Genomic DNA, 26,874 nt, shown 5'->3' with positions numbered 1-26,874 from the left:
TTTGTTCTGGGACAAATTAAACTCTATTTTTATTTATTTAAATGTTGTAATATTAAATCATAAGCAAGGCTTGGGTCTGGTGCACATGAACGCTAAACCCAAACTAGTTCTGTAAATCATAAATATATATTTTTTAAAGAAAAAAATTATAAATATATTAAACTATGACAATTTGAATATTTTGTTCATGTCCTATTAAAAACTATGAAATGACCAACTTATAAAGAAAACTTTGATGGATTCATATTGATAATGTTTGAAAATCAATAGGCTGAGTGCTCTAGGCTTTAACGACGGTTACATGACCTGAAAAGGAAGAAAGAAACTATTGAAGGTAACTGGGGTGAACTGGCCAAGGACGTTTCGACAATTAAATCAATTTTCTCTCTATATCTTAAGTATTCTAAGTAGATCAATAGTGAATACATATCTTCAGCTGATGGAGTTAGGTCCCTTTTATAGGGAATTTTTAATAGGTCTACTTGTTTGGATCTACTACCGTCATGGGAGATGTATGGGGTTAGTGGAGAAGATGGAGCAGATTTCAATGAATCCTCCTCACGTCTCGGAATAATAGAACGTGATCCGATTATTTGGTGTTTGTAGAAAATCCTCTAAAATTTACTAAGTGTTATTTGGTTGTCCATGCTCTCTTGTGACATGGACAATGAAATTACTTGACGATCATAAATGTTATGGACAAAGCCTATTCATTACTTGTGATACCTTTTATACGACTCCTTCTCTCATGAATTGATTTGGACGTGGTTTGGTCATGAATGATCACCATGGATGAATGGAGTTTGATTCAACTCATCATCACATACCATATCAAAACAACATTGTTTTACTAATACGTTCTCTTTTAGTGATTTTTAATGGATATGAACCAAGAATTTAGGTTGTCACTACTTATCAAGGCTACATTAAAAAAAAATAACAATTTTTTTAATAAAAAAATTAGGGTTTTTATTTTCAGATGCCTGATTGCTGTATAGATTTTGTTAACAGATATTTTAGGAAATATTAATGAAAGAAATAACAGAAATTTTTTTATATTTTTTTTATATTTCTATAAAAATAGTATCAAAATTTTCATTAAAAAAAAAAAAAAAAAAAAATGTCCCTAAGCAGCTGACATTATTTGGGCTAAATTGGGATATATGAGATTCGGTTAAACAAAAGACAACACGCAAGGGTAAAACAGTCCAGCGAGGTACTGAAGCAGTGAAGTCAGTAACCTAATTCAACAGACGCACGAAAAAAACCGCCACGACGAAGCGCGAAATTCCAAAAATACCCTCGTATCCAAATCCTTGTGTGTACTTTGTGCAGTTGTGCCCGTTACTTCGTCACTTCGTTTTCATTTATCACTTGCATGAGACGCCATTTTCGAAAAAACACACATACACTCTCTCTCTCTCCGGGAGAATCTCAATCCCGGCGATATATCGCAACCGAGAAATTAGAAGGAGGAGAAAATGGTATCGGACTCGGACCTCGTGAACCGGCTCCGAGAAATACTCCGGAGCTCGGACCTCGACACGGCCACCGCCGGCAGTATTCGCCGGCAACTCGAGAAGGATTTCGGCGTCGATTTATCGGACCGGAAAACCTTCGTTAGGGACCAAATCGACATTTTCCTTGAAACCCTACCGCCGAAGCAAGAACAAGAAGAGGAAGAAGAAGAAGAGGTTGGTGAAGAATCGGAGAATGTGAAGGAAGAAAACGACGTCGTAGAGGAGGAAGAAGAAGGAGAAGAAGAAGAAGAAGAAGAGGAAGTGAGTGAAGCGAAAGGTAGAAAGAAAGGAGGGTGAGTTTTCTCTTTGATACAAATTTTTTTTTTTCCTATTTCTTGTTTGGTTGCCGGGAAAAAAAAAAGAATTTTTCTTTTTTGTTTTATTTGTTTATTTATTTATTTATTTATTGTTTTAAGATATTAGTAATTGTTGTTGTTTAATTTTTAGCCTTTACATTTACTAAAAATGAACATTAAATTGTTGTGAAGTAATTATTTGTTTATATTTATTTACTGTTTTTAGAAATTTTAAGATATTGTTAAGTGGGTTTGGAAGTAATTGTGAAAAAGTAAAAATTTAAATACATTAATAGGGATTTAAAATTAACTTTAGTTTTAATAGCAAATGAGAAAAGAATCGGAGCCTTAATTTTTAAATTCACTTAATTTAAATTTATGGATGAATTGGAGCCTTTGTTAATATCTGGGTGTGTCATGATTAGGTGATTAGGTGGAAGGTGGTATTTCATTGTTCAAATTCAATTATCTTAGGATTTGTTGGAGCAACAGTTTTTTTAAGTCCCAAAACTTTTGGTGTTGGCTATGGATTTTCACCAGAGTAATTGAATCAACCATGTGTATTATTGAAGCAATTTTATCATAGACAACGAATCAAATCCATCACTTCCGAATGCTTAAGCAATTTTTATAAGATGTATTGGGTGCGTGTGTAACTTACAATAATAATTAAAAAGTAAAGAGTCCGTTCTGGCTGCATGTTCGCTGTAATTTTGTTTTCCTAAACACATTTTATTGTACTGCAGTAGGTCAAACAAGGTAGATAAAGAAGTCAAGAAAAGGGGAGGTGGCTTCAATAAATTATGTAGCCTTTCTCCAAAACTTCAAGAATTTGTTGGAGAGCCTGAATTGGCCAGAACTCAGGTATATTAAAACCTTCCTTTTCGTTTTCTTGTTACTTCATGTTGTTTAGAATTGGACCTATTGGAACCGTAAATTCACACTAATGTTTTTCTCCTCCATTTTGGTATTAGGTTGTGAAGAAAGTTTGGGCCTATATCCGGGAGAATAATTTGCAGGATCCAAAGAATAGGCGAAACATAAGATGTGACGAATCATTGCATACCCTTTTTCGTGTTAAGACTATTAATATGTTTCAAATGAATAAAGCCTTGTCCAAGCATATATGGCCGTTGGAAAATGGTAATTTTGAGAAGTTATTTTTCAATATGTTTTTGATGTTGAGACTAGATATGTGACTTCTGTGCTTCATTCATGATGTTAGCTTGTTTTTGTTAATTTAGAACCCTATGTTTTTGAGCTTATTGTGGATGTGTGTCTTCGGCTTGTATATAGATCTAAGTTTATTTGTTGCAAGTGGCATCTTAATTTGATGAATCTGGTTCTTGGTGTCTGCATTGTCCTTTGCACTCCACAATCTAAATTTCAATGTGAAAACGTTATGGTATGCTTAATGAAATTCAATGGGGATTCTTGCAATTGGTATGTATCATATTTCTCTGATTCCATCTCATGTTATTTAGTGAGAACGGATAATGTTGGATAACCTTAGTTCTTTTGTTCTTCAATGGTTTGTTGACTAATCAATATTACAAGTTGTGGTGGGGGAGTATTCTGATGGGAAGTACTAGTAGATTGCTAGTGACTCTAAAAGAAGTTCAAAAGGGGCAGAATCCTTGTACACAAGGAGAATACAAATGAAAGGCCAAACTGAAAAAAAGAAGAAGCAGAAGAAGTAAACGTACAAAAATTGTTTAATGGAAGCTTAAAGTGTCTAGAAACTCTAAAAAGTCAATGGTATATTAGTATGTATGAGGAATCAAGGTCAATCATTAAAGAATCTTCAAGAATAAGATTTCTTTTTTGGATATGTACAACCATTGAAAAACTAAATAAGGCATTACCCAAGAGACTCCAAACAGCTCTTCCAAAAAAAAAAAAAAAAGAGACTCCAAACAGATAGAAAATCAAAGACCACAACTTCCAAGCCATTGCATAATGAAGAAAAAGATGAGCCACTCTTTCCTTGACTCATAATCATCAACCTTTGTCTCCCTAGATTATCAATAGACAACTTCTTTTCTAACGCCACACCCCACAAAAAGAAAGCCACCATTGGAGGTAATTGAAGTTTCCAAATGTTTTGCCAAGGTAAAGACTTTTGGCATCCTCTTAATACCTTGTAGTGTCTCCAATTGAACGCCTTTAGATTTTGAAGGAAACTTGATGGGATTATCTACCCTTCATTCAGTCCATTGTGTAACTTAAGGGCATAAATGTCATCCAAAGCAGAAGCCATCAATTCTTTTTCCCATTCATTCAACTGTTTAATGAACAAAGGATTCCAATAAAAAGAGCAATTTTTATACTCTAGATACTTATCATTTTTTTTTTTTTTTTTTTTATTTTATACTCTAGATAATCTATTACTTTAGCATCTCTTTCTCTGGTAATTAGTAAAATGTCAGGATATCGCTCCTTTGGAGTAGTCTTCCATAGTTCGTGCCAAAAATGAATTTTGGTGCCATCCCCAACATTGTATCTAATTAAAGATGAAATGCTATCCTATTTTCTTTTGATATTCTTCCACAATCTCACACCATAGGGCTTTAACCTCATTCAAGCACCAACCTAACACCACAACTATTTCCCTAGTAAAACGTGATTAAAAAGCATTGACCTCTTAATCCCCAAACTGTCATCATGGATCGATGCACAAAATTTTTCCAGTTGACTAAGAGTGTGTTTGACATCAGCTTATAAGCTCTGCTTTTAGGTTTTATGTACAGCTTTTTAAAACTTCACTTTTTCCTACATTTTCTCATTTTTTCAAAATTTTTCAAGATACAAGTATATTTTAGCACACTTTCAGCAAAAAAATTTCAACAAAAAGCTAAATAAGCTATTCCCAAACAGACACTAAGTGATTTGTAAACTCTTCTCCCACACAATCCCTAGGAAAATCCCTTTGAATATTTCAAACCTATTTGCAACACCTATAACTAGGGGAATAAAGGTAAAAAAGAAGTTTATAAGCTAGACAATGTACTTTTGATAAGAGTGAGTCTTCCCCATTTTGATAAGTACAATTTCTTCCATCCAATTAATCTCTTTAGCATTCTCTCTATGATGGGATCCCATATATTTCTTGCCTTATAATGAGCTCCCAAGCCATACCTGTGTACTTCATAGGAAGGGACGAAACACGGCATTCTAGGTTACTTGCCAATTCCTCCACATTCAAAACCTCTCTTAACTGGCACAAATTCCAATTGAGTCCAGCTGGTCCCATATATCTCTTAAATTATGCCTTGTTTAAATTGGTGTCATTTGCCAAGTAAATTATCATGTTGTTTTCATTCCATGAAATTGGGCCAATTGACTAGAGTTTCAGTTAGATTGTTCCTTGAAGTTCAAATTATTTAGCTTTTTTCCTTGAAAAAGTAAAAAAAAGGGGGGGGGGGGGTTGGAACAGTTTAGAATTCTGTGGATTTTTAACTGCTTAACCCGTCAGGGGTGAAAAGCCCCTGAATTACCCGGTAACTGGTTCTGGCGGGTGGGGTCAGTTGCCCGTAGGAGTTTGATTAACAATGAGGATTGTTGTACAGTATGCTCTGCGACGTGCAACTAATCTGAGTGAAGTTCTCCTATGTTATCAAAAAAAAAAAAAGAATTCTGTGGATTTTCATTTTCAAGAAGTATAGCTAACCAGTTGATCCATCATAATCTTGTCTTATTTGAAAACATCCATCTTGCACTTGTGTTTGTTTTCAATGGTGTTTTGAGCTTACTCAGAATATGATTTACTCGTGTAATATGTGAGCCACTTCAGTCATGTAAACTGAATATAACAGTGGCCTTTATCATTTACAATCAGGAGATGTGAAGCAAAAGGTAACAGCTGAAGAGAGTGCTGGTTCTGTATCAGAAGATGTCAGCAATGCAGAAGAACAAGAGGAAGACGATGAAGAAGAGAAAGAAGAAGAAAAAGAAGAGGAAGAAGAAAAAGAGGAGGAAGAAAAAGAGAAGGAAGAAAAAATCGAAGAGGAAGTAGACGGGGAAGAAGAAGAAGAAGAAGAGGGGCTTAAAGAAGAAAGAAATGGACAAGGAAGCAAGAAAAGAGAGTGAGTTTTATTTTGATTATTTTTCCTTTTCATGTAGATTTTTGCATAAAAAAGATGTGGATTTGACTAGTTTTTGTTTACTTTTAGGCTTTTACATGAATCATGCATTTGGGCTTGTAGGAATTACTACTTCATTTTATTGCATGCGTAGTTGTCTCGTTGATTATAATGTTGAAGACCCTTTATGATTTGATAGCTGTTAGTGAAAATGGGAAACAACCATTAGCATACTAAGTAATAGTGCTTCATTCAACCAAAAAAGGAAAAGTGCAAAGATCCCTTAGTACACAGGCAGTATACTAAGGAAAAATCAAACAAAATTGCATAGCTCTAAAATTCATGTAAGGAAGAATTGGCACTTAGGGAAGCCATCCAATCAAACATGGTACGTGAAATGCGTATTTAATCTCCACAGCCAAATGCTTGATCCCATCAAAAGTATGAAGATATATCTCCCATTAAATGATCCACATAACACAATGAAGTATGGCCCCGACATCATCAGCTTAGTGTTTTCCAAAGTTCCCTTGCCAACATTCTAGCAGTTCCTCCACCCTTTTTAGCATGACCCCGTGCATGCCAAAAAGACAACACGATAGACCATAAATCATATGCAGACTCACAATGAAGTAATATATGGTCAATCCTGCTATGTTTGCACATGCATAACCAATTAACAATACATATATTCTGCTGCCAAAGATTCCCCACAGTGAGTGTATTTCCCCAAGCCGCAGTCCATGAGAAAAAAGCTACTTTAGAAAGAATCTTAACCTTACAGATTCTTTTCCATGGAAAATACATGGAAGGACCCGCATTAAGGATCCAATGATAAGCCTGTACTGCAAATACACCTCTCGTAGCATGGGTCCAAACCAATCTGTTCTCCTCCCCTTGATTTACTTTACTAGAATAAAGAATATCTAGGAACAACTGCAAACTCCCCACCTCCTAATTTTTAAGAAGTTTAGTAAACATTGCATCCCAATTAAGAACCCCATCACGCCAATTCATATTATCTGCGACAAGGGCCTCTTTATTCTGGGCTATACAGAACATCGGAAAAGCACCCTTCAAGATAGTATCCCCACACCAAGGATCAAGCCAAAATTGTAGTCAACTGCCATTATCCACCCCCATTTGACATATTGTGAAATCCTTCCCCATCCTCTCTGAATATGCTTCCAGAGGGACACACCATATGATTCCTTAGTCACATCCAAAGTCCAATCACCCTCAAGGCGCCCATATTTTGAAGCCACCACCTCTCCATTCTCTCCTTAATTTTTACCATCTGTATATTTTCTGTTAATTTCTCATGTATTTTGCCTGGGTTAAGATTTTGATAATCATCAATATGTATACTTTTTCAAGTTATTGCGAGGAGTTTGGCTTGCGATAGTTCCAAATTCCTTTTGATGATCTCTAATATCACTGGTTATATTTGAGGGAATGGGAATGCTAGGATATATTGCTAGGAACTTATGTACATGTTAATGTCTGTACCTCTGCTTACTTGTTGCTGGTTATTTTTTTTAAATTAAATTATTTGATCTTATAAAGGAGGTCTGCTAAGAAGGTTAAAGATACCAAGAAAAGAGGAGGTGGCTTTACTAAATTATGTAGCCTTTCTCCACAACTTCAAACATTCACTGGAGCTCCCAACCTGGCAAGAACAGAGGCACGTTCAAAGATTTTAATAAGAATCCCTTACCAGTTTGTTTCCAGTTACTTTATATGATGATTTTTTGTTCTAATAGCATTTCTTTCTTTGTTCTTGTTTTATTTCCTGTTTTGGATCCAGGTTGTCAAGAAACTTTGGGCCTATATTCGAGAGAATAATTTGCAAGATCCCAAGAATAGGCAAAATATACTATGTGATGAATCGTTGCGTGCCATCTTTCGTGTTGATTGTATCAACATGTTTCAAATGAACAAAGCCTTGACCAAGCATATATGGCCGTTAAATGTGGAAGACGGTAACTTCTAAAGAAGCTTTTTATTTTTATTTTTATTTTTTTGGGGCAGTTTGGTTCCTTGATTGAAAGAATGATTCATATACCTTGATATACATCATATTAGCACTTATGATTTGGAAAGGAGCGCCATTACTTTATCCATTATGGTACTTATTGATCCACATGATTAGTATAGAGTGAGAGACCTGTTTGTTTAAATATGTCTGTTTGAATATGGCTCGCTGCTTTTGGCTGTTTTGATAAGTATGGGAGCAGGAAATATCAAATATGTCAGTTGAGCCTTGTAGCTCAACTAGTAGCTCTTGATGTTTCTAATGGAGACGTCCAAGATTTAGATCACCCATCCCTCACTGTAACTGTTGACTCTGGTATATGGATGCATGCCCAGGGACAGATTTTGTAGTTTCCAATCTCATGATTTGTAGGTTGGAGACAATTGAAATATCTGACATAGACACTTTTTGTTTATCAACAAGCCCTAGGTGAAATGCAGAGTTTTTTCAGAAGGTTTTCTGCTTTTCTCCGTTACTGCCTGGAATAATGGGGATGAATAACAAAAATGGACAGATGCTTCAAATTGAAATGATTTTTTTTTTTAAGTTTGGGACTTTAATTGACAAAATTAAAAACATGGGAACTAATTTGAAACATGGAATAAACTCTGGGCCTATTATGTAATATTTGCGAAAACTCTTATTGTTTGTTTCATAAATGTCTAGTGACTAACACTTTGTGCAAAGACATCTAACACATTAGAAAATTTTTGGGATTTGTGTGATCATGGGTTAATTTCCAAAGATAGTTATTTCCTTTAAATTTTTCTATCCTCTTATGTTTTGTTGTCCAGAAGTTTTGCAGACCTTGTGAATTTGTGCATGAAGCTAAAAGGAGTTTAACAGATATTGTAAATTTAATAAAATGCTGAGCTTCTCCGCTCAAAAAAAAAAAAAAAAAAAAAAAAGCAACAAGTAAGCAGCAAAGAGATGTTGGGAATGTTGATTGTTATGCTTATCCTGTCTCCAAAAAATTTGTTAAGTTTATGTTCATAAAAATGTCCATGCATCTCTCTCTCTCTATGCATTCCCTTTTAGTGTGAATCTGGTATGGGTGTTATTCATGTTCTGAAGTGTCCATGCATATAGATAAAGGTTGGAATTTTTATCAGGTTTAGATATGTCAAATTATTCAAGAGATTGTCTTCTTGGGAAGATATTCAATTCTATTATACTCTTAAACAATGTTTTGTACTATCTCTATGATGTTTGCTTGGACTCACAATATAAGTATTCTTTTTGTTGAACCTTTAACACAAGGTTTGAGAACTTAATTTGATGGTTGAATGAATGGTTTTCTGCATTTTAGGAGTTCTGGATGACTCTTTACAAAAAAAGAAGCAGTGCAAACAAGAAGAAGAAGAAGAAGAAGAAGAAGGTGAGAAAGTTCAAGTCTGCGGTATAAACTCAATGGGTCAGGAAAGTTTCCTTTGTGTATATTACACTATTCTGCAAAAGTTGGGTACTAGAACAACCTACCCAAGTAAGAATATTGATAAAGAAATCAGTGCATTTGCAGTCCTGACTTAGTAATATTGTTTTAACCCTTTACTGTTCAGATTCAGATGATCCAAATAGGAGAGGGAAACGACAGAAGAAAGGAAGTTCTGGGCTTCTTGCTTGCCTTCCACTTTCAGATGCTCTTGTAAAATTCTTGGGCACTGGTGAAAATTCATTATCTCGGGCTGGTGCTGTAAAGAGAATGTGGGAGTACATAAAACAGAATGATCTGCAGGTATGGTGTTCCTTCTTGGTCAAACCCATGCTAAAATGATCTGTTACTCTCTTTTTCCCCCTTTTGATATGTAATTACAACTTATGCATCCATATCGGATTGAACTCCTAACCTCACTGTACCCCTTGTTTATTGGTGGAGGAGATGCCTTTTGATCCATCGACGATTTGTGGTATGGTTTCACCATTTTTAACAGCTGGTGAAAAGACCTCCATGCCTATAAAATCTGCCCGCTGAGCAACTGAAATATTAAAAGGTTAAAGGGTGGGTAAATTAAAAAGGTTTTGTATACACAGCTTGTTATTTGCTCCCTTGGAGCTCATCGGCCTGTGTTAACAAGCCAAGCTTCATTCTCTTGCTTTTGGTTGCTTGATAGAATAAAAGCCAACATCAGGGTCAGCTTGAATAGGCTTCTGAATGGTTGAGATTAGCATATAACAACTTTAGTTTGTGGATTTTGGTCAATAACAAAAATAAAAAGAAGCTGACACGTAATAGATGGATAGGGATGTTTGATGAATGACAGTTTTAACGTCAGATTAAGTTGAGAACAAAGCTCAATTAGAGCTTGTGGGTGAGCTGGGGTGTGAACTTTTTACAAGCTTGAATCAGGTTTGAGGCTAGAGCTTGATCCAAGTTGTGAAGCTTGAGCTGCCCTTTAGTGTGCGTTTGGCAACTTATTTAGCTTTTTGCTGAATGTGTGCTGATGTGTGCTTGTACTTCGAAAAAGTGAGAAAAAGAGAGGTTTTAAAAAGTTGTACATAAAAGCTTGTCGAATAAGTTGTATACAAACGGACACTTAATGTTCTATTTGTCAATTTTGAGGGAAATCCATGTTGATTCCTTGAAGGCAAATTACCTTAATATTTTATGTTCTATTTGGCAATTTTGGGGGGGAGCTTTCCTTGTCCAATCATTAATGTTCTGTTCTAAGTATTATTTTGAATTTAATGCCAAACCTTGTTATGCAATGCTATCATCAGTGTCATGTTTTCTTTATTTATTTATTATTAGTAATATTGTTATTTTTGAGCCTGGGCTAAGTAGATAGCCTATGGGTCAGTTTGTTAAAGTGTTGTTGGCCCAATCAAGTATACCTTGATAGGCTTGATTGAACTTTGTCAACTTATTGCCTAGTCCAATTGTAACTTGCTTTCCTTGAAGTATTTGTCTAAATTATGGCTTCAAGGCATCAACATGATGGATATGTTTGATGTGCCATCTTGAGTTGTATGATACAGATGAATTTATTAATGGTTTTAATTTAGTAATGTCTTTTTTTTTTTTTTTTTGAAACTCACAAGATTTGGTGCCTGAATTGTTATTCTCACACATGGCTTTCTGCTTGTTCCTGAAGGACCCATCTGATAAGAGGAGAATTTTATGCGATGATAAGCTAAAAGAACTTTTTGGGGTTGATTCCTTCAACGGCTTCACAGTCTCAAAGCTTCTGACTACTCATTTCATCAAGACAGAACAGTGAGTGTGGCTTGTATGTATGTATATAATGTGAGCCCAAGAGGGCATTTTTGCTCGAGTTATTATTACCACAATCGTCCTAGCCTTGTAGTTGAATGCTTCTAACATCTCAAAAAATTGCAAATAGGATTTGACAATCTTACTGCCAATGTTTCCGGTGTTCCCTCGTAGCATTATATACTTCCTCTTTTTTTCTTTTTTCTTCCCTATTTTTTTGGGGAGGGTTGGGGGAGCATCACTTTGAATTGTACAGGGACCATTTTAGTGAAGACGTTGCCACACATGGAAAGCATGTTTTTAAGCTTATTGTCCTCTTTTAGGGACCACAGCATCAACAACGAAATCTCCATGCTTTGTTTGATCCCTTTGCAACAGAATCTGCTTCTCTAGTATTGTTGGGCACACTGCACACACCCCAACATGTAAGAGAGGATAGCTTGTAACATCAAATACGGTACGTGCTTGTGCATCACAAGATTATATGTTTTGGACAATTGCATGGTTCATCTTTTTGGATGACTCCCTGTTTTATATGACACCAGGCTTTCAGTAAATATTCATTTAACTTTGTTGTCTTCAAGCAAGTTATTTGTTAACAATTTTATAACACACGCTTTCCAAGCAAGAGCATGAGAAACTCTTTTGCATGTATCAAATTCATTGGAAAAGGAAATTCCTTATTGCTTAATATTCAGGGTGCTAGTCCTTCAGAAATTTTATTTTTTATTTTTTATTTTAAAAGCTAAGAAAAAAGATTAAAATAGAAACTAATGGCCGTTGCTGTGTTAATTTTAATCTGTTTATCACCTGGGTCTTAGTACAATTCCTTGGATGTTTTTACCACTATGTTCTTTTCTCTTCTTCAGCTGCTTTTGTTATTTATGTACAGAGGGAGTGAGAGGATGTGAACTTAGAGGGCATGTGAAAAACGATGTTTTTTTTTGGAAATATGCTACATTCATAATAAATTTTAAATGGTAAGTTGTTATTGGTTCTAATTTAAATTTTACTTCTAAAATTACTTTTTTGCTTATCAGTAACAACAACCAATAACAACCTGTTATTTATGATTTATTATGAAAATATAGTGAAAATGTTGTGGACATAGGCCTTTCTCATTTTTGTACTGTTGTTTTGGCTTAAAATCTAAACCATAGGTTTGATATGGGGATGAGGAATATGCATGCGGATTAAATGTTCTATTCTTTTTACATAAGAATCAATAAGTGACCCAACTGAGATGACGATGACACAGGAAATACACAAATAATTTCTCATATTTTTTAATGTTATTTTCGCTTGAAGTCTAAACCATTGGTTTGACATCCTGGGATGAGGAATATGCACGCTGATAAAATGTTCTATTCTTTTACATAAGAATCAATCAGTGACCCAACTGAGATGACAGGGAAAAATACACAAAAAATCAAATGATGTAAACACAAGCAAAGCAAATTGGATGTAAGTAAAACTATGTAATAGCTAAAAGCCAAATGCAAAAACATTGCAAGTAAGAGAGAGAGAGAGAGAGAGAGAAAGAGAGACTTTTATTGAGGGGTGTAGGTTGGTTGAATGTAAAGGAAGGTTATGATTACACTAGTGGTAGAGATGAGTTGAGAAAAAAGAATAGTGGATTGGATTTTGTGGATTGGCACACGTTTTTACTTTTTTGGCTTGGGGTGGAAATGTTGATATGAATAAAGTGGTTGGAAAAACGAGCTATAAGAATAGAGATTAGATGGGAGAGGAGACAGATCCAGAAATTGGAGAGAGATAAGCTCGTGGAAAAATGTCAAAGAGAGAGAATCTTATGGGGGGGTGGGATCCACTAATATTCGAATTGTTGAAAGCACCGCCGTTCATATGCGGCGAACCGATTCCACCCACATCTTTCTTTCTTTTTTTTTTTGACACGTCATGCCCACGCGCCCTTCTGACACTTCCGTCCCACGTTTTTTTTCTTTTTTTTTATTCAACTATTTGCCACAAAAGCTTTTTTTTCATTTCAAAAAAGGTCTTCAAAGATGCAATTTCTCTGTTCAACAAAGTCGGAATATATATCTTTTGTTTTGTTGTATCTATTTGCAAGAATTTTGCTTAAGTTTTATGCTTTTTTTTTTTTGCTGTTTATATGCATATATCTTCTTCTCTTGCTTTTGAGAGGATATTTGAATGGGAAGGAAATTCTCTATTATTGTACTGATCAATTTCATAAATAGACTAAAGAAGAAAAATATTCTCCAATTACAATTGTATTTAGAAAATGGTTTTTAAAATTTTCTATATAAACTAATTATTATTATTATTATTTTTACAAAGCTTGGTTACAAACATGATTTAGCCTTAACTTCATTTTAAAAAATAATTAAAATCGTTACATATTTTAAAAATCTAATTGTTGAATTGCATATTTTTTATATTCTTAACACATATGTGAAAGTGTCAATCGAATTTTATTTATTATTCGATCTATAAAGTTATTATTTATGCATAACTTTAGACTATAAAAACTTCTATTTGGAAATTTTACAAACATAGAAAATAGAATAAGAAAATCCAAGTTTGTTGCCAAAGTTTTTCCTCTACTTTTTTGAGGGTTAACTTTTTTTTCTTTTTTTAGAAACAATTTTAAAGGTTAACTTAAATACTATACAAAACAAATCTTTTTTTTTTTTTGAGAAGCATACAAAACAAATCTTAATTATACAGGATTGCTATCATCTATTGAATAAAAGATGTCAATAGGCTAGTGATAGCCTGATAGGCTGGTGGGGTAGTTGGTATTCTTGTAAGATTTGGTTTGAGAAACATTATTGTATTTTAGGTGACCATAAATGATTTAAAGCAAATATAGGAAAGTCAAATTGTCAAACCAATTGTTGCATTCCACCCCTTCTTCATTCCAAATTAATTGCGTTTACTAAATATTAATGTTATCAACTAATCAAAGATTACAAAATGTTTCTTCTAGAAATACTGAAGATCTTAGCTTTACTGTTTTTCTAAACAAAACTAAAATCTGGGTAATGAAAAATTAATTCTAATCAACATCAACATTTTCCATGCAAAATAAGTATGGTACTGTGGTGTGATATGATAATTTTGAATATGCATCATTTATCTTCTAAAAAGAAAATAAAAGAATATGCATAATTCAATGATGGGATGTTGTGCTCAATGCATCAAGCAAATTGCTTTTTACAGTAAAAAAGTATTTTGTTTTCATTGTTTTGGCTCTTGTATCTGTTGAATTTTGGTCATAAAGCATTTAAAATAACTCAATGTTTCAACCCCTTTCTCAAGCAGCTACATTTAATTGGTCATATCAAAGTAACATTCTTTTTTGGTCCTAGCTCAAACGTGAATGTAACCCTAAGAATTACTTTTATGATAGTTTTATCATTATACTGTAGGCGATCGATGCGCATGAAGTAGGAAAAGGGAGGACATGCAGTATACTCATGATTAATTAGAGCACATTTCCTATGTAATTGAATTCAAAGAAATGAAAGGGTTTTTTTAAAAAAGAACCGATGTGATACTAAAGGAGTTGAAGCCACTATGACTGTAGATCATGACATTACATTGATGGAGTTCTAAGTACTGAGCAGAATAAGTAGATTTCGAGAACAACGAATAATCACCATTTTAACTTTGTAGATGGGAAAAAAAAGAGTTGGTAATTATTTGGAAAAAAGAAAAAACCCCTTTTAACTAATACTCATATCTCTCTCTCTCTCTCTCTCTCTCTCTCTCTCTCAAAAGAGTTGAAACTTGAAGGGTAAGATGAAAAGAATAGAGAAAATGATGATGTAGGTTTGAGTGAGGGCCAATAAGTGGAATTCTTGCAAGGACAAAGGTAGAGAGCAACAATAATGCCACTCAACAACTCCTAAAAGTAGACGAAGACACCAAACCCTAAATGACAAGACCAGCTTCAGAAAGTTGCAAAAAACTGTTAATTCTCTTATCTCTATTATTTAAAAAGATTCCATCTTTGACAACCCAAAAGAGAGAGAGAGAGAGAGGTAAGAAAATAAGAATTGGACAAAAGATACCTTCTTGAGGAGGTCACAAACAAAGGCCATGAACATGAACTTGTCATCACGTGAAAGATGCTTTCAGGGTTTTGATAAGGATAGTGTGTGTCTTCATCGACAGCCTTTAAATAAGGTATCTTAATATTTGTTCCTTGGATTCAATCAATTTTGTTTTGTAACTTTCTTGAAAGTGAAAGGGAATTGGCTTGTTCAGTGAATCTTGTGGAAATTTGAAGCGGGCCTTATCTTGGAAAGTGACACGTAATTATTCTTTAAAACTAGGGGTAACCCACTAATGCTAATTAAGATTATATGGTTTCTTCTATGGTGTTATATATAAGGTAAGGTGTTTGTAAAGTTTCACAATAATAGATGTATAGTAATTAGGAACCAGCTTAATGGTTTTTCAAACCATACCTTGATACAGAATTGTGTCGGCTTTAGTCTTCTTCTTAAACTTGTGACTAGGTAAAGGAGTGTGAATTTTTGGGCTTCTTACACAATATACATAATTGCAATTCTCATTTTAATATTACATTACATACAGTCTAATTTTGGAGAATATTACTCTTGATTTTTGATACAGTATATTGGGACAAAATGGACTTCTGCCCTTTTCTGGAAAATTAATTAGTTTTTTGCCCTTCTTCCCAAACTAAATAGGGAAATGCCCCTTTTTTGAAAATTGACTTTCTCAAAATCGAGTTAAAAAAAAAAAAAAAATTCTGGAGCCCTATAGTGACGTTTTTAAGGACCTATAATGACGTTTTAAGAACCTATAGTGACGTTTTATAACTTGATATCCATAAAATCGAGTTATAGGCAATTTAACGCCACTATAAATCCTTAAAAACGTTACTATAAGTCCTTGAAAACGTCACTATAGGGCTTAACTCTATTTTGAAAAAGTAGATTTTCAAAAGAATAGCATTTCCCTATTTAGTTTGGGAAGAAGGGCAAAAGGCTAATTAATTTGCCTGAAAAGGGCAGAAGCCCATTTTGTCCCAGTATATTGCATATTGGTTTTTTAAGATTAATTGCAAAAAACCACCTTAAAAAATTACAGGGGTACTCACTCCTTGTACCTTAAACTATGAAAATTTGCAATCATCACCGCATGCAATTATAATAAATGTGACAAATAGAAATATCATCTTACCCTCGTATTGATGGTTCAAGTTGTTTATTATGTGCAAGTCATGTAACAATTAGGAATTAAACTGTACGGTTGTCCTTCCCACCAACTAATGGACAAAACTAACCTTACAAATAACATACTTTGACTCCTCATCTTCCTCTATCCAAACTCTCAGATACATAAAATCTTGATAGGTTAGAGGTTTAAGTATCGCGAGGTGTGAAGCGATCTCGTACCCTATTGACAATCAAATTTTGATTTCGCTGTGGTGTGGGCTGGTACTTAACAAATTGTGCTGTCAAACTAATTCCCATTCTTTCTTCTGTCAATTAACACCAATTTTGATTCCAACAACGAAGAAGAGATTATTTTTTGGTACCAAAAAGATATGATGCAATGCATCTAGTAAGGAGTTAAAATTAAGTGTCCGATGACTGGTTGCAAAGATATTGTAAGCAGGGAATGGAATCAACATTTCATCTTTGGGGACCAAAAGATGAACAACAAAAATGCTGGGATCCAAAAATAAAAATATACTATAATGAAGACCAGATTAATGCATGAAACATAAACTAGTTTATATCTATTAATAAAATATAAACTGATGATGCCGAAAAAATCACCAATGAGCCACACAGTTCCAACACGCTCGATACCAAACCTGCCCAACACATAAAAAGACCTTACAAAAGGTACCGGTGTGATATCGACCAAAGACCCTCTAGAAGGTTAAGTCAGAATAAAGCTTCAACAATGTTAGAGAGTATGAGCTTTAGAGAAATTGTGCGTACCTTTTTCTTGAGGGTCTTTGGGTTTTTATAGTCGCGTAGAGCCAAACACCTTTGCTTGCGGAACAAGTCTTTTCCTTATGGGGAAGATACTCATTAATGCGTGTATATTCTAGAATTCTACTTATATTGGAATTCTACAAACTAGGGCTAATCGTGTGTCGCAAGTATTTTCCATTTAAGGTTCCTTGGAGACCACATAATAATGGGCTGGATGCCACGTGGTCGTTCGGTTTGTACATACCACGTCTGTTCGTGCCACCTCCGTCTAGATAACTCCATCATGCATAATTTTTCCTCTTCATAAACAAAAGAAAAGTAACATAATAATTGTTTCTCATTTCATTTTAACTCAATCATTTATCAATATGAAATCCAATACTTTTTGAAATCCCAAAAAATTTCTATGACTAATTCTAAACTAAATTACACATTAATTATAAACTTAAGTAACAGATTTTGATTCCAACAACAATGGATTTTTTGGGACCAAAAGATAGGATGCAATGCATCTAGGGAGTTAAAATTACTGTTTGATGAAGACTGCTGGTTGCAAAGATATTGTAAGCAGGGATGGAATCAACATTTTATCTTTAGGGACCAAAAGATGAACCATAATAAAGAAATTGCAAGGATTCAAATATATATATATATATATATATATATAAACTACAATTCAAGACTAAATTAAAACATGAAATATAAAACTAGTATTATGGGGCCAGAGAATTTGTGACCCCGGCCCACTTTGCATTAGGGGCTTGGGCTCGAGCCTAGAAGGGACATTGTCGAGAACATACAACGAAAGTCCAAATGACCTAGAGATATAGCCGAGGACGATTCTGTCCTCGGCATCCCAAAATGCTCCTAGAAAAAATGGCGAGTACGTTTTAGAAGCAGTGCATGGAAAAGCTAAACACCTCCACATTGATGGGGAAAGGACCCCTGAACAGTGTGGTGACAAAGGATAAGGGAAAGACTACCATTACTGCAATTAAGTACTCTGCGTCTGACAGAACAATACTTTTCAGCTTTTACAACCACTCCCAACCACATTGGGTATGGGCTGATAAGACAAGTATCAGCCCTACAAAGCTGAACCTACACGTGGACGTTGGAGGGAGGATGAAGACTAGTATAAAAAGGAGAGGGAAGCAATCCAGAAGGGGGACTGGGAGACGGGCCAAGAACTAGAGCCTCGTAGGCCGTGCTGAGGAGACAATCTTCTTAGGCAAGCACGGTTCACCCTTGTGCAATTACCATGAACACCATGATTAACCACTGTTCGGTGACCAAGGCCTAGCTTTTTAGCCCACTCTCTACAAATTTATTGTTTGAGCCTTAAACGTTCGAACCCAATAAACCAATTTGGGGTCATTACAAATTGAGTCCCTACAAGTATCTATTAATAAAATATAATCAAAATAAAAGTAACATAATAATTGAATTGTTTCTCATCATATTTTAACTCAATCATTTATCAAAATGAAATCCCACACTTTTTGAAATCCCAAATATTTTCTATGACTAAATTTAAACTAAATTACACATAATTTTTTCTTTCAATGCATAAAATCAAATTCTATTGATTTTAATTACCAAAAGAAAAGAATAAAATTAAAGAGTCCTTTAACAAATCATCTTTCTTTTTGTTACGAAATCTAGGTTTTACAATATTCATAATCGAAAATCCAAGTCCATGGTTGCTTAAAAAAAAGTAAGAGTGAGCATGAGTATAACTACTCTATAAACAAATTGGTAGAATGTTGATTTTTATTTAGTCCTTATTAAACGTTGATAAAGTTTAGGGGAAAAAATTATGATAAATTAATTATATATATATATATATATATATGTATATATGTATGTATGTATGTATGTATGTGCGTGTGTAATACCATCACCAATAAAATCTTTGAGAAAAAATTAATATAATATATGTTCATTAAAAAAAAAAAAAAAAAAACACACATATATGTATGTAGAAAAGCATGGAATTACCTTAAGAGTAAAAGTAAACTAATAGCCTTGCTTAAAGAACCTTAATTCTTATTTTACGATTAACCCATCATTTTCTATAGATTATGAAACGATTTTTAATTTACTAAAATACCATAGACTTATAGTTGTATACAATACCAATATATATATATATATATTAATGGTATTCTGTTAAATTCTTTTTATTTTATTTTTTAAAAAAAAAATTTGGAGAGGGTCACATGCCTTTTGCCAACAATGGCGTAACTAGAATTTTTTGCTTGGGGGTGGGAAACCCCTATTTTTATAGGCTATATCTTTAAAAATATTTAATAATTATAAGCAATACTAGCCTCATCACATGCGCAAAGTGCTCGTGATGAGGCCTTTTTTTTTTTTTTGGGTCCAGTGCGTCATAATTTTTTTTTTTTTTTTTTAAATTTTGGATAAGTTTATTTTGAAGATATGGATTAGTAGAAGGGTATCATATTTTGTAGGTATTTTAAGTGGAGTTAAAAATCTATTTTTATCGAGTTATCCTCAAGTTTTTTCCCTATTAAACGCAAGGTTTAGGGGTATTTCTATACTACAAAAAAATCCAATCCAAAGAGGGGAATCCTCTTATAGATAGTATAGATATAGATAAAGGTTTTTTTTTTTTTTTTTTTTTTTTAAATTTGGGGGGTCGTGGCCCCCTACCCTTGGCTTTAGTTCCGCCACTATCTGCCAGCTATTGCATTTTTTTTTTTTTAGATAGTATAGATATGGATAAAGGATTTTTTTTTTTTTTTTTTTTAAAAAAAATTGGCCCTTGGCTTTAGTTCCACCATTGCCTGCCAGTCAGCTATTCATTGTTTTTTTTTTTTTTTTAGGAATGATATGTTCACAACATTTTTACAACAAATCCTATGTAGCAGGTTGTTACTAGTTGTTATTGTTGGGGCAAAAAAGTAATCTTAGTGTTAGGTTCAAATTTGAACCTATAACAACTAACCACTTGTGATTTGTTGTGGATGTAGCATTTTTTTTTTAAGTCTATTTGCTAAAAATTTGGAAGGATTAAATGTAATTTTTGAAAATAAATTTTAAATATTTACATACTATAATTTAAAAAAAAAAATGAAACAACCAAAAATCATCCCAAGTCATGTCAAAATACTACTGCAAATCTACAATGCAAAGACTCAAAATGCAAGTTTATATACTGGAAATTTAAATTTATTTATTTATTATTTTTGTTGTTGGCACTTTTAGATGGAGAAATAAGTATATGTAGGGACTGGGTTTGAGCACTATTCCTAAGGGATAAATGAATTTAAGCCCAGCAAGCCTAATACAATAAATTTGTAAAGAGTGGGTAGAAGAACTGGACTTTAATGAGTGTAATAACAATTGAAGATGATTTAAAGAATGAATAAGTAAAACAAATATGGACTTAAGCAAGCAATTCAATCCTCGGCACTAGTCTGAAGAGCTTCAACTTATTATTTCTTAAGTGACAGTGGCAATGGTTAAAAGTTAGTTCAGATTGCTACAGTGTTTTCTCTGGTAAAATCTCTCATCCATTTTCTCAGAGCTCCTTCTTCCTAATATACTAATTTCCTCCTTCATCTCCACCTTACACGTGTAAGTCAGATCTGTTGTTGTTGGTCTTTGTCACATCAACCTCCTCCCAAAGCTCTTAGGTAGTAGCTGTGAGTCTGAAAAGCCACTGCTCAGGTATCATTTCCACATTAATGCGGCCAGAGTGTTAGTTGTGGAGTATTTAATGTGGAGGCAACAGTTTTTCCTGGAATTGCTCTATCGCTATACTCCAGTGTGCTTACTTGTTGTAATTATCTTTTTCCTTGAAGTGCTTTGGAAGATTGTCTTTGCTAGTAAATCACTTTTCTTCTACCTTGGCTTTGGCTAGCCGAGGACAGAGTTGTCCTCGGCACGGTTTCCTGGGTTGCCATGATTACCACTGTCTTCTTCATATGTAATTATGGGCCTCGGCATGGGCCTTTAGCCCAGTACAAAAGGTGGGTGCATATCACTGGGCTCTATGACCCCACAGTATATATTCCAGGCAAGAAAATAAAATTTCTTCTAAGTTTTGTGAGTTTGGATAGAGCAAAATAAAGGTTTTTCTTTTAATTAAAGTGTTCAATTTGTGAGGATAACTACGTCTAATAGTTAGTTGGAACTTGGAAGGGCTGAATGGATAATTTTGATGGTCATATGAATTGTACATATTATTAATTTTTTTTAATTAAAAAAAAAAGGTCTCTGATATAGACTCATCAACCTCTTGTCACAATGAAATAGATACAAGTATGCATCGTTAATAAGCATTTGACTCAATTTTAAAGAAATGATGATGCAGTGGAAAATGGTATGAACATTACCATCACAATTTTAAATTACTATGTAAGAGACATATTTTTATGTAATTAGCATATCCTTTGACAAAACACACTTTACTTGTATTTGGGTAAACTAAGTAGGTTCAAGATGATCATTACAAGTAATTACATTGAAAACATGAAGATTACTCAAGAACTGCTCAAGAAAAGTGCAATCTGCTGGTCTCGATACCTCTTCAACAGAAGCTCGATCTGTCAAGATTCATTAAAGCTCGACACATGTCTCGATCTTTCAAGCTTACGGGATTCAGACTATAGCCAATAACATTTTTATTCTAAAATGCTATTTGTTTATGGGTTTGTATAATTCTTATTGGACTAGGAAAGCCCAAGATTTGTGTATACCTATTTGGAATAGGAGAGTCCATTGAGCTCCTACTTAAACAAGGAGGTTAAAAAAGAATAATCTAACCCTAGAGAACTTCATAAGATTTTCTTTTTGAAATTCTAGCCTTCTCCTATTGAAGAAAGAGCTCTTGCTGCGTTTCTTGTATGCCTTTGGGTTTTGTAACCAAATAAAGTCTCTCACACCATCATTGAAAATCTTATTGGTGTTTCTATGTAAAGCTGTTGCAAATCAACTACATCAATCAAAAGTTTGTTATGCAGTTAGTCACGTACTGAGATTCGTGCAAAGGAATTAGTCATGTACTGGGATTCGTGCATTGAACAGAAAGATTGCCGCTACAATACAAGTCCAATTGGGTATTAGGATAAGGGTTCAACTGTAGGTTGGTATTTTGGGATAAGACAATGGGTTTGGTAAGATTCTTTATACTTGTAATCTCATTCGTAAACAAATCACCCATGTCAAATTTATTTTCCGCTGCATTTAGTATAATTGGTGATTTGTTTGTACTACCACACTATTGCATGAAATTTGATCTAATTAATTAACTTGAGTAATTAATTAATTGAAAGGAGTCAATTCATTTTAACCCAACATACTAGAAGACAAACTTTGTAAACTACATAACTTTCGAGTTCTCTCAACGAGTTAACCCACTGTGTTGTTATAAACTCAGAGAGATTTGTTTATTTATACCTCTTTGTTTGGTTTTGTTTTCTTTGACAAATGGGTATGAAATTTTTTTTTCTATTCTCTCTTTAGTAGGTAAGCATCAAATGTTGAGGTTATTATTAAAGATACCATTTCTTGGATTCTTTAAGGAGGTATCTCTCAACGTGTTGTGCTTTGCTTGAGCCATCAAAAACATATATATAATTTATTATATGGTTAGCTTTTCACACAGTCAAGCTTTTCTATCTCTATCGCTATCTCTATAGTAAATTCCACATTTCTTTCTCTCTTTGTTTTTTTCTTTTTTCTTGAATCACTTATCAAAAAAACAATCTTTTTCCTTGATTGACCAAACCAATTGATTTTGTTGAAAGATTCTACTGACCTGGCTTCAATTCCATGCCATCATTACTTTCATTAGAAGCAGGATTAAGAGAATCTTATACTATTTGTATTTGACCCTTCATAAAGTGGATATAAACCCCTTACCACGCAAAAGAGGACAGGCCACACAACAAGTTTGCAACGTGCTACCTACTTTCCATAAATATGCAAAATGGCCCAATATTATTTTGGTCTTTTACTTTAGGTAAAAAAATAATTACAAGTCTCGATAACGAGTACCCTTAAGATATTTATTAATGAACTATTTTAGCCAAATTTTATAATAACTTTTATGAAAAATATAAAAAAAATATCCATAATTAGGCAAAGACTTCTTGCCGTCTAACTAACCTCTTGTTTAAAATGAGATAATTAATACATTCAGGCCACCTTCCCTACCCTTCTCCAAAATTAGGTAAAAGAATTATTGCCATTAATTTAGTTGACTGCTCCATGTGTATAGATTTGTTTGTTCACTAGTCTTGCCAGGTTAGAATAGCTAGAGTCAAAGTAGAAATTAGATGTAACTTTTTTGGTGCAATGACTTTTGGCCATTTCCAAATGCAATGTGAATTCATATCAAAACAACTTTTGAATTGTGATAAGAAAAACACAATAAATTTAATATTAGATGACTAAGATATGCAAACTTGTGCAATGGAGAAAAATGACTCTTCACAAGACTCATATAGGCGTAATATATGACTTACATAGGTGGATTGAGTCCTAACATCCAAGTCAAAATTTGCAATAAAAAAAAAACTTGGGGGACATGAAGAGAAAGAAATTAGTCACAAAATACGCAAATTAAAACCCTTCATATTTGTCAAGACAAAGAACAATCCCTTTCACAAAATCACAATCTATTAAATAAAGGAAAAAAAAAATGAAAATTGATGAAATTGAAGGGGCATATATGAAAATTGAAAAAAATGGTGTGTAGATTCTTCAAGTACAAGCATCCGACAAAACTAATGGAGATGCGGGAAACCGGAGTGGATCCAATCCAAACTCCACGTTTAAGATAGAATAAAAAAATAATATATATATTTTAATAAAATAACGTATCTTTGATATTAATAAAATAAAATAAAATAAAAAAAGAATTTGGTGGAAGAAGAGGCAGATTCTTAATTCTATGGAAGAGAACTTTGGAATCTAACGGCTGTAAAAGTTTGTCCTTTTTTTAATGTCAGAAAAATAAAAAAGAGCATCTTTCTCTCTCTCTCTCTCTGTCTCTCTCTCACTCTGTCCTTTTTATATAATGCTAAAGCTAAATAGTTGAAAATCTAAGGCAATATCGAAATTTGGGACCCACAACTCTCCAAGATTCCTTATCTCTAAGCCACCCATTCGTGAATATGATAGGTCCACACGCTCTATGGTTGGTGTTTCACACGACCCAATCACATGTTACATGGTGTCCCCGTTTAGGAATGCTTAGCTTCAAAGGTTTATAGTACCTAGGTACAGTGGTACACAATGGTTTTTTTTTTTTATTTAGCTTCAGATTGGTTCTTTTATGACTGAATTTTGAATTTACTTTTTTTACTTTTCTGAATTACTGAACTTTTTCTAAGCCCAATTTAGTGCATAGGAAAAAAAAAAAAATTTCAATGAATTTTATGGGATGACCTTTTCTTTCCTCCTTCTTCTTCATTTTTTTATTATTAACATTATCACAACTTTGAGAAAATTCCAAATTGTCCTGCGGTTTTGAATACTAAAATCCTTGTAGTTGGTTTGGATTGGCTTATTTGATGATTGTTTATACACAAAAAATTTTAAACTTATTGATGTGGCACTTTGTTAGTGGTATTTAAAAAAATAATGTTAATAATAAGTTTAAATGAAAATTAGTAACAGTTTGCCAATTCAATTTATATGAAAAATGTTATGAAATTTTTTATGTATGTAATATTGCTTTTATTTTATTGATATGTTAACAAGTGTGTAAATGCTTGAAGAAGAAAATGAATAGTAATAAATATTTCATTATGAGTTGTAAATTTGTAATATACACTAATCACATTTTTAAAAAAAATAATGATTAATTTATTAATTTGTATACATAAATTCATTGTGGTTGTATATGTTTTTCTAGACACATGCATTGTTTGACTTTATTTAAAAAAAATATATGTATAATTTTATTAATAAAATATTAAATGCAATTTAACTTGTGCCCTTAAGAAATTTGTTAAGAAAAATCTTACACCTTAAAAATCTGAAAAATAACTAAAAAGTCTCTGTTTAAAAAAAAGTAAAATACATTTTTATTCATTACAATAAGTTATAGAGAAGTGAAAGTAAAATACATAAAAGGGTAGTCTAAGAGAATTGCAACAAGAACAAAACAATCCACAGTCCAAAAAGCCTCCTTAATGATAGAAAATGATATGTGGTACTCTCCAAATAATTTTTTTGTGTACGTTTATTTATAGGTCCCATATTTTTATAAGAAAAGCATCACAAATCATGCTTATCTAAATTCTTATGTACTTAATAGTGATTAAAGATGCCAAATGTGGCAATATTCCTCAAGTAACTGGTAGAGACGGTAGAAGAGTACATGATTTTTGGGTACAAATAATTGCACAAACTAATATAAATTCAGAAATGCAGAATATGGATTATGGACCATTGAGATGGAGTGGTACTTTTTTTTTAGTACTTCTATAAAATTAGGTCCTTTTCCAACTTGATCTAAGGGACAAAACTTGCAGACAAGTCACAGATGCCAGTTCCATTTTCCGTAGAGCAAAGATGACCCAATAAATGGGTTTTGGAATCAACAAAAAAGCTATAAAATAAAATAAATAAAAATTTATAATCCACCAATTAAGCATGGCCAATGACTGATGAGGTCAGAAAGTTGTGATTCCTTGTGAGATGGAGACCCAAAAACACTGTACCAAGAACATAGAAGAATCTCACTAATTTGACAATAAATGCTATGAATTTAAAAAGATATATATTTATTTAGAGATTAAAAGAAAAGCAGGTAAAAAAAATTATAAAATAAACACGTGTTGGAATCTGAATGAACATAGAGACTGGCCTCAATATTCCTCTTTGGTGGTCTTCTTGTTCCCATAAAAGAATATATGATTCTTGACCCATCATGGTAGAGATGCGAAAAAGTGGTACATAATTTTAGATTATTAAAAAAAACTTTTTTTTCTTGTTTGACTGTACTAATAAAGCCCTCCATACTTGAACATTATTATTACTGGTTTTTTTAATTGCAAAGTCATATTAAATGGGTAAAAAATCTTTGGGTGAGTCAGATTGACCAATCAAATTTATTTCAATCAACTAATTCAAGATTTTGATACTATTAAAGATTTTTCTGGTCATTTCATAGTTATTCAAAAAAATTATAATCCAAGTTTGGATGCATAGAGTTTGTAAAAGTTGATGCTTAGGGTTCCTGTTGTTGATTTTGTGCTTTTGGGCTAACGGCTTTCGACTTGCTTCTCTTTTTTCTTTTCTCCTCTAACTTTTTTTCTCTCTCTGTGAAAAAAGCTTGCTTTACAAGAGTTCAATTTGAGTTCAAGAGGCACACTCTTTCTACAATGATAACGATGGATCTCATGCTCTTCAAAAGTGTCCCAAGATAAAGTTATTGTAAAGCAAATCATAAATTTTGGGTAGTATTTGGAAAATTAGATTGATTAGCAACATATACATATTTATCGGAATGTATTTATCATTTTAAGCTATTTGTGTAGTAATTAGGGATGGCAAAATCTGACACGATCCGCAAACCCAACACAACTAACCCATTTATAAACAGGTCATGGGTTGAGGCTAAATGGGTTCGAGTCATATTCGGGTCGACACGACTGACCCGTTTAATAAACGAGTTGTATTCATGTTCAACATGTGAACCCATCTGACCTGTTTGACCCGTTTAGATAATAAAGGTATTAAATTTTTTTATTATTGCTTAATTTTTTGCTGTAATT

General features: G+C 33.3%; 1 protein-coding gene across 5 annotated transcripts; it reads left to right on the top strand.

Annotated features, from left to right (window-relative positions):
* The first annotated feature begins 1,342 nt into the window (after positions 1 to 1,342).
* LOC126705714 (uncharacterized) lies at positions 1,343 to 11,701 on the top strand. 5 transcript variants are annotated; one of them, XM_050404874.1, is made up of 9 exons: positions 1,343 to 1,813; positions 2,566 to 2,680; positions 2,791 to 2,959; positions 5,655 to 5,901; positions 7,465 to 7,582; positions 7,706 to 7,880; positions 9,243 to 9,416; positions 9,493 to 9,668; positions 11,026 to 11,701. In XM_050404874.1, the coding sequence occupies exons 1-9, from the start codon at positions 1,482 to 1,484 to the stop codon at positions 11,149 to 11,151; spliced, it is 1,632 nt and encodes a 543-aa protein (XP_050260831.1). In that variant the 5' UTR covers positions 1,343 to 1,481; the 3' UTR covers positions 11,152 to 11,701. The 5 variants fall into 5 exon arrangements, with proteins under 5 accessions (XP_050260831.1, XP_050260830.1, XP_050260834.1 ...); XM_050404873.1 differs by having other exon boundaries at positions 2,563 to 2,680; XM_050404877.1 differs by having other exon boundaries at positions 1,344 to 1,813; positions 9,243 to 9,311.
* The last annotated feature ends 15,173 nt before the right edge of the window (positions 11,702 to 26,874 follow it).

The sequence above is a fragment of the Quercus robur genome, chromosome 11 (assembly GCF_932294415.1).
Source record: "Quercus robur chromosome 11, dhQueRobu3.1, whole genome shotgun sequence".
NCBI classification, from domain to species: Eukaryota; Viridiplantae; Streptophyta; class Magnoliopsida; order Fagales; family Fagaceae; genus Quercus; species Quercus robur.
Note: the sequence above shows the minus strand (reverse complement) of the source record. Positions and strands in the feature narration are given on the sequence as shown.

What these genes read in the sequence shown, in the direction of transcription:
- LOC126705714 (XM_050404873.1), top strand. Translation starts at nt 1,482, where the DNA reads ATGGTATCGGACTCGGACCTCGTGAACCGGCTCCGAGAAATACTCCGG. An exon ending in AAAGGTAGAAAGAAAGGAGG is followed by an intron (nt 1,814 to 2,562) that starts GTGAGTTTTCTC and finishes ATTGTACTGCAG; the next exon opens with TAGGTCAAACAAGGTAGATA. An exon ending in TACTAGAACAACCTACCCAA is followed by an intron (nt 9,417 to 9,492) that starts GTAAGAATATTG and finishes TTTACTGTTCAG; the next exon opens with ATTCAGATGATCCAAATAGG.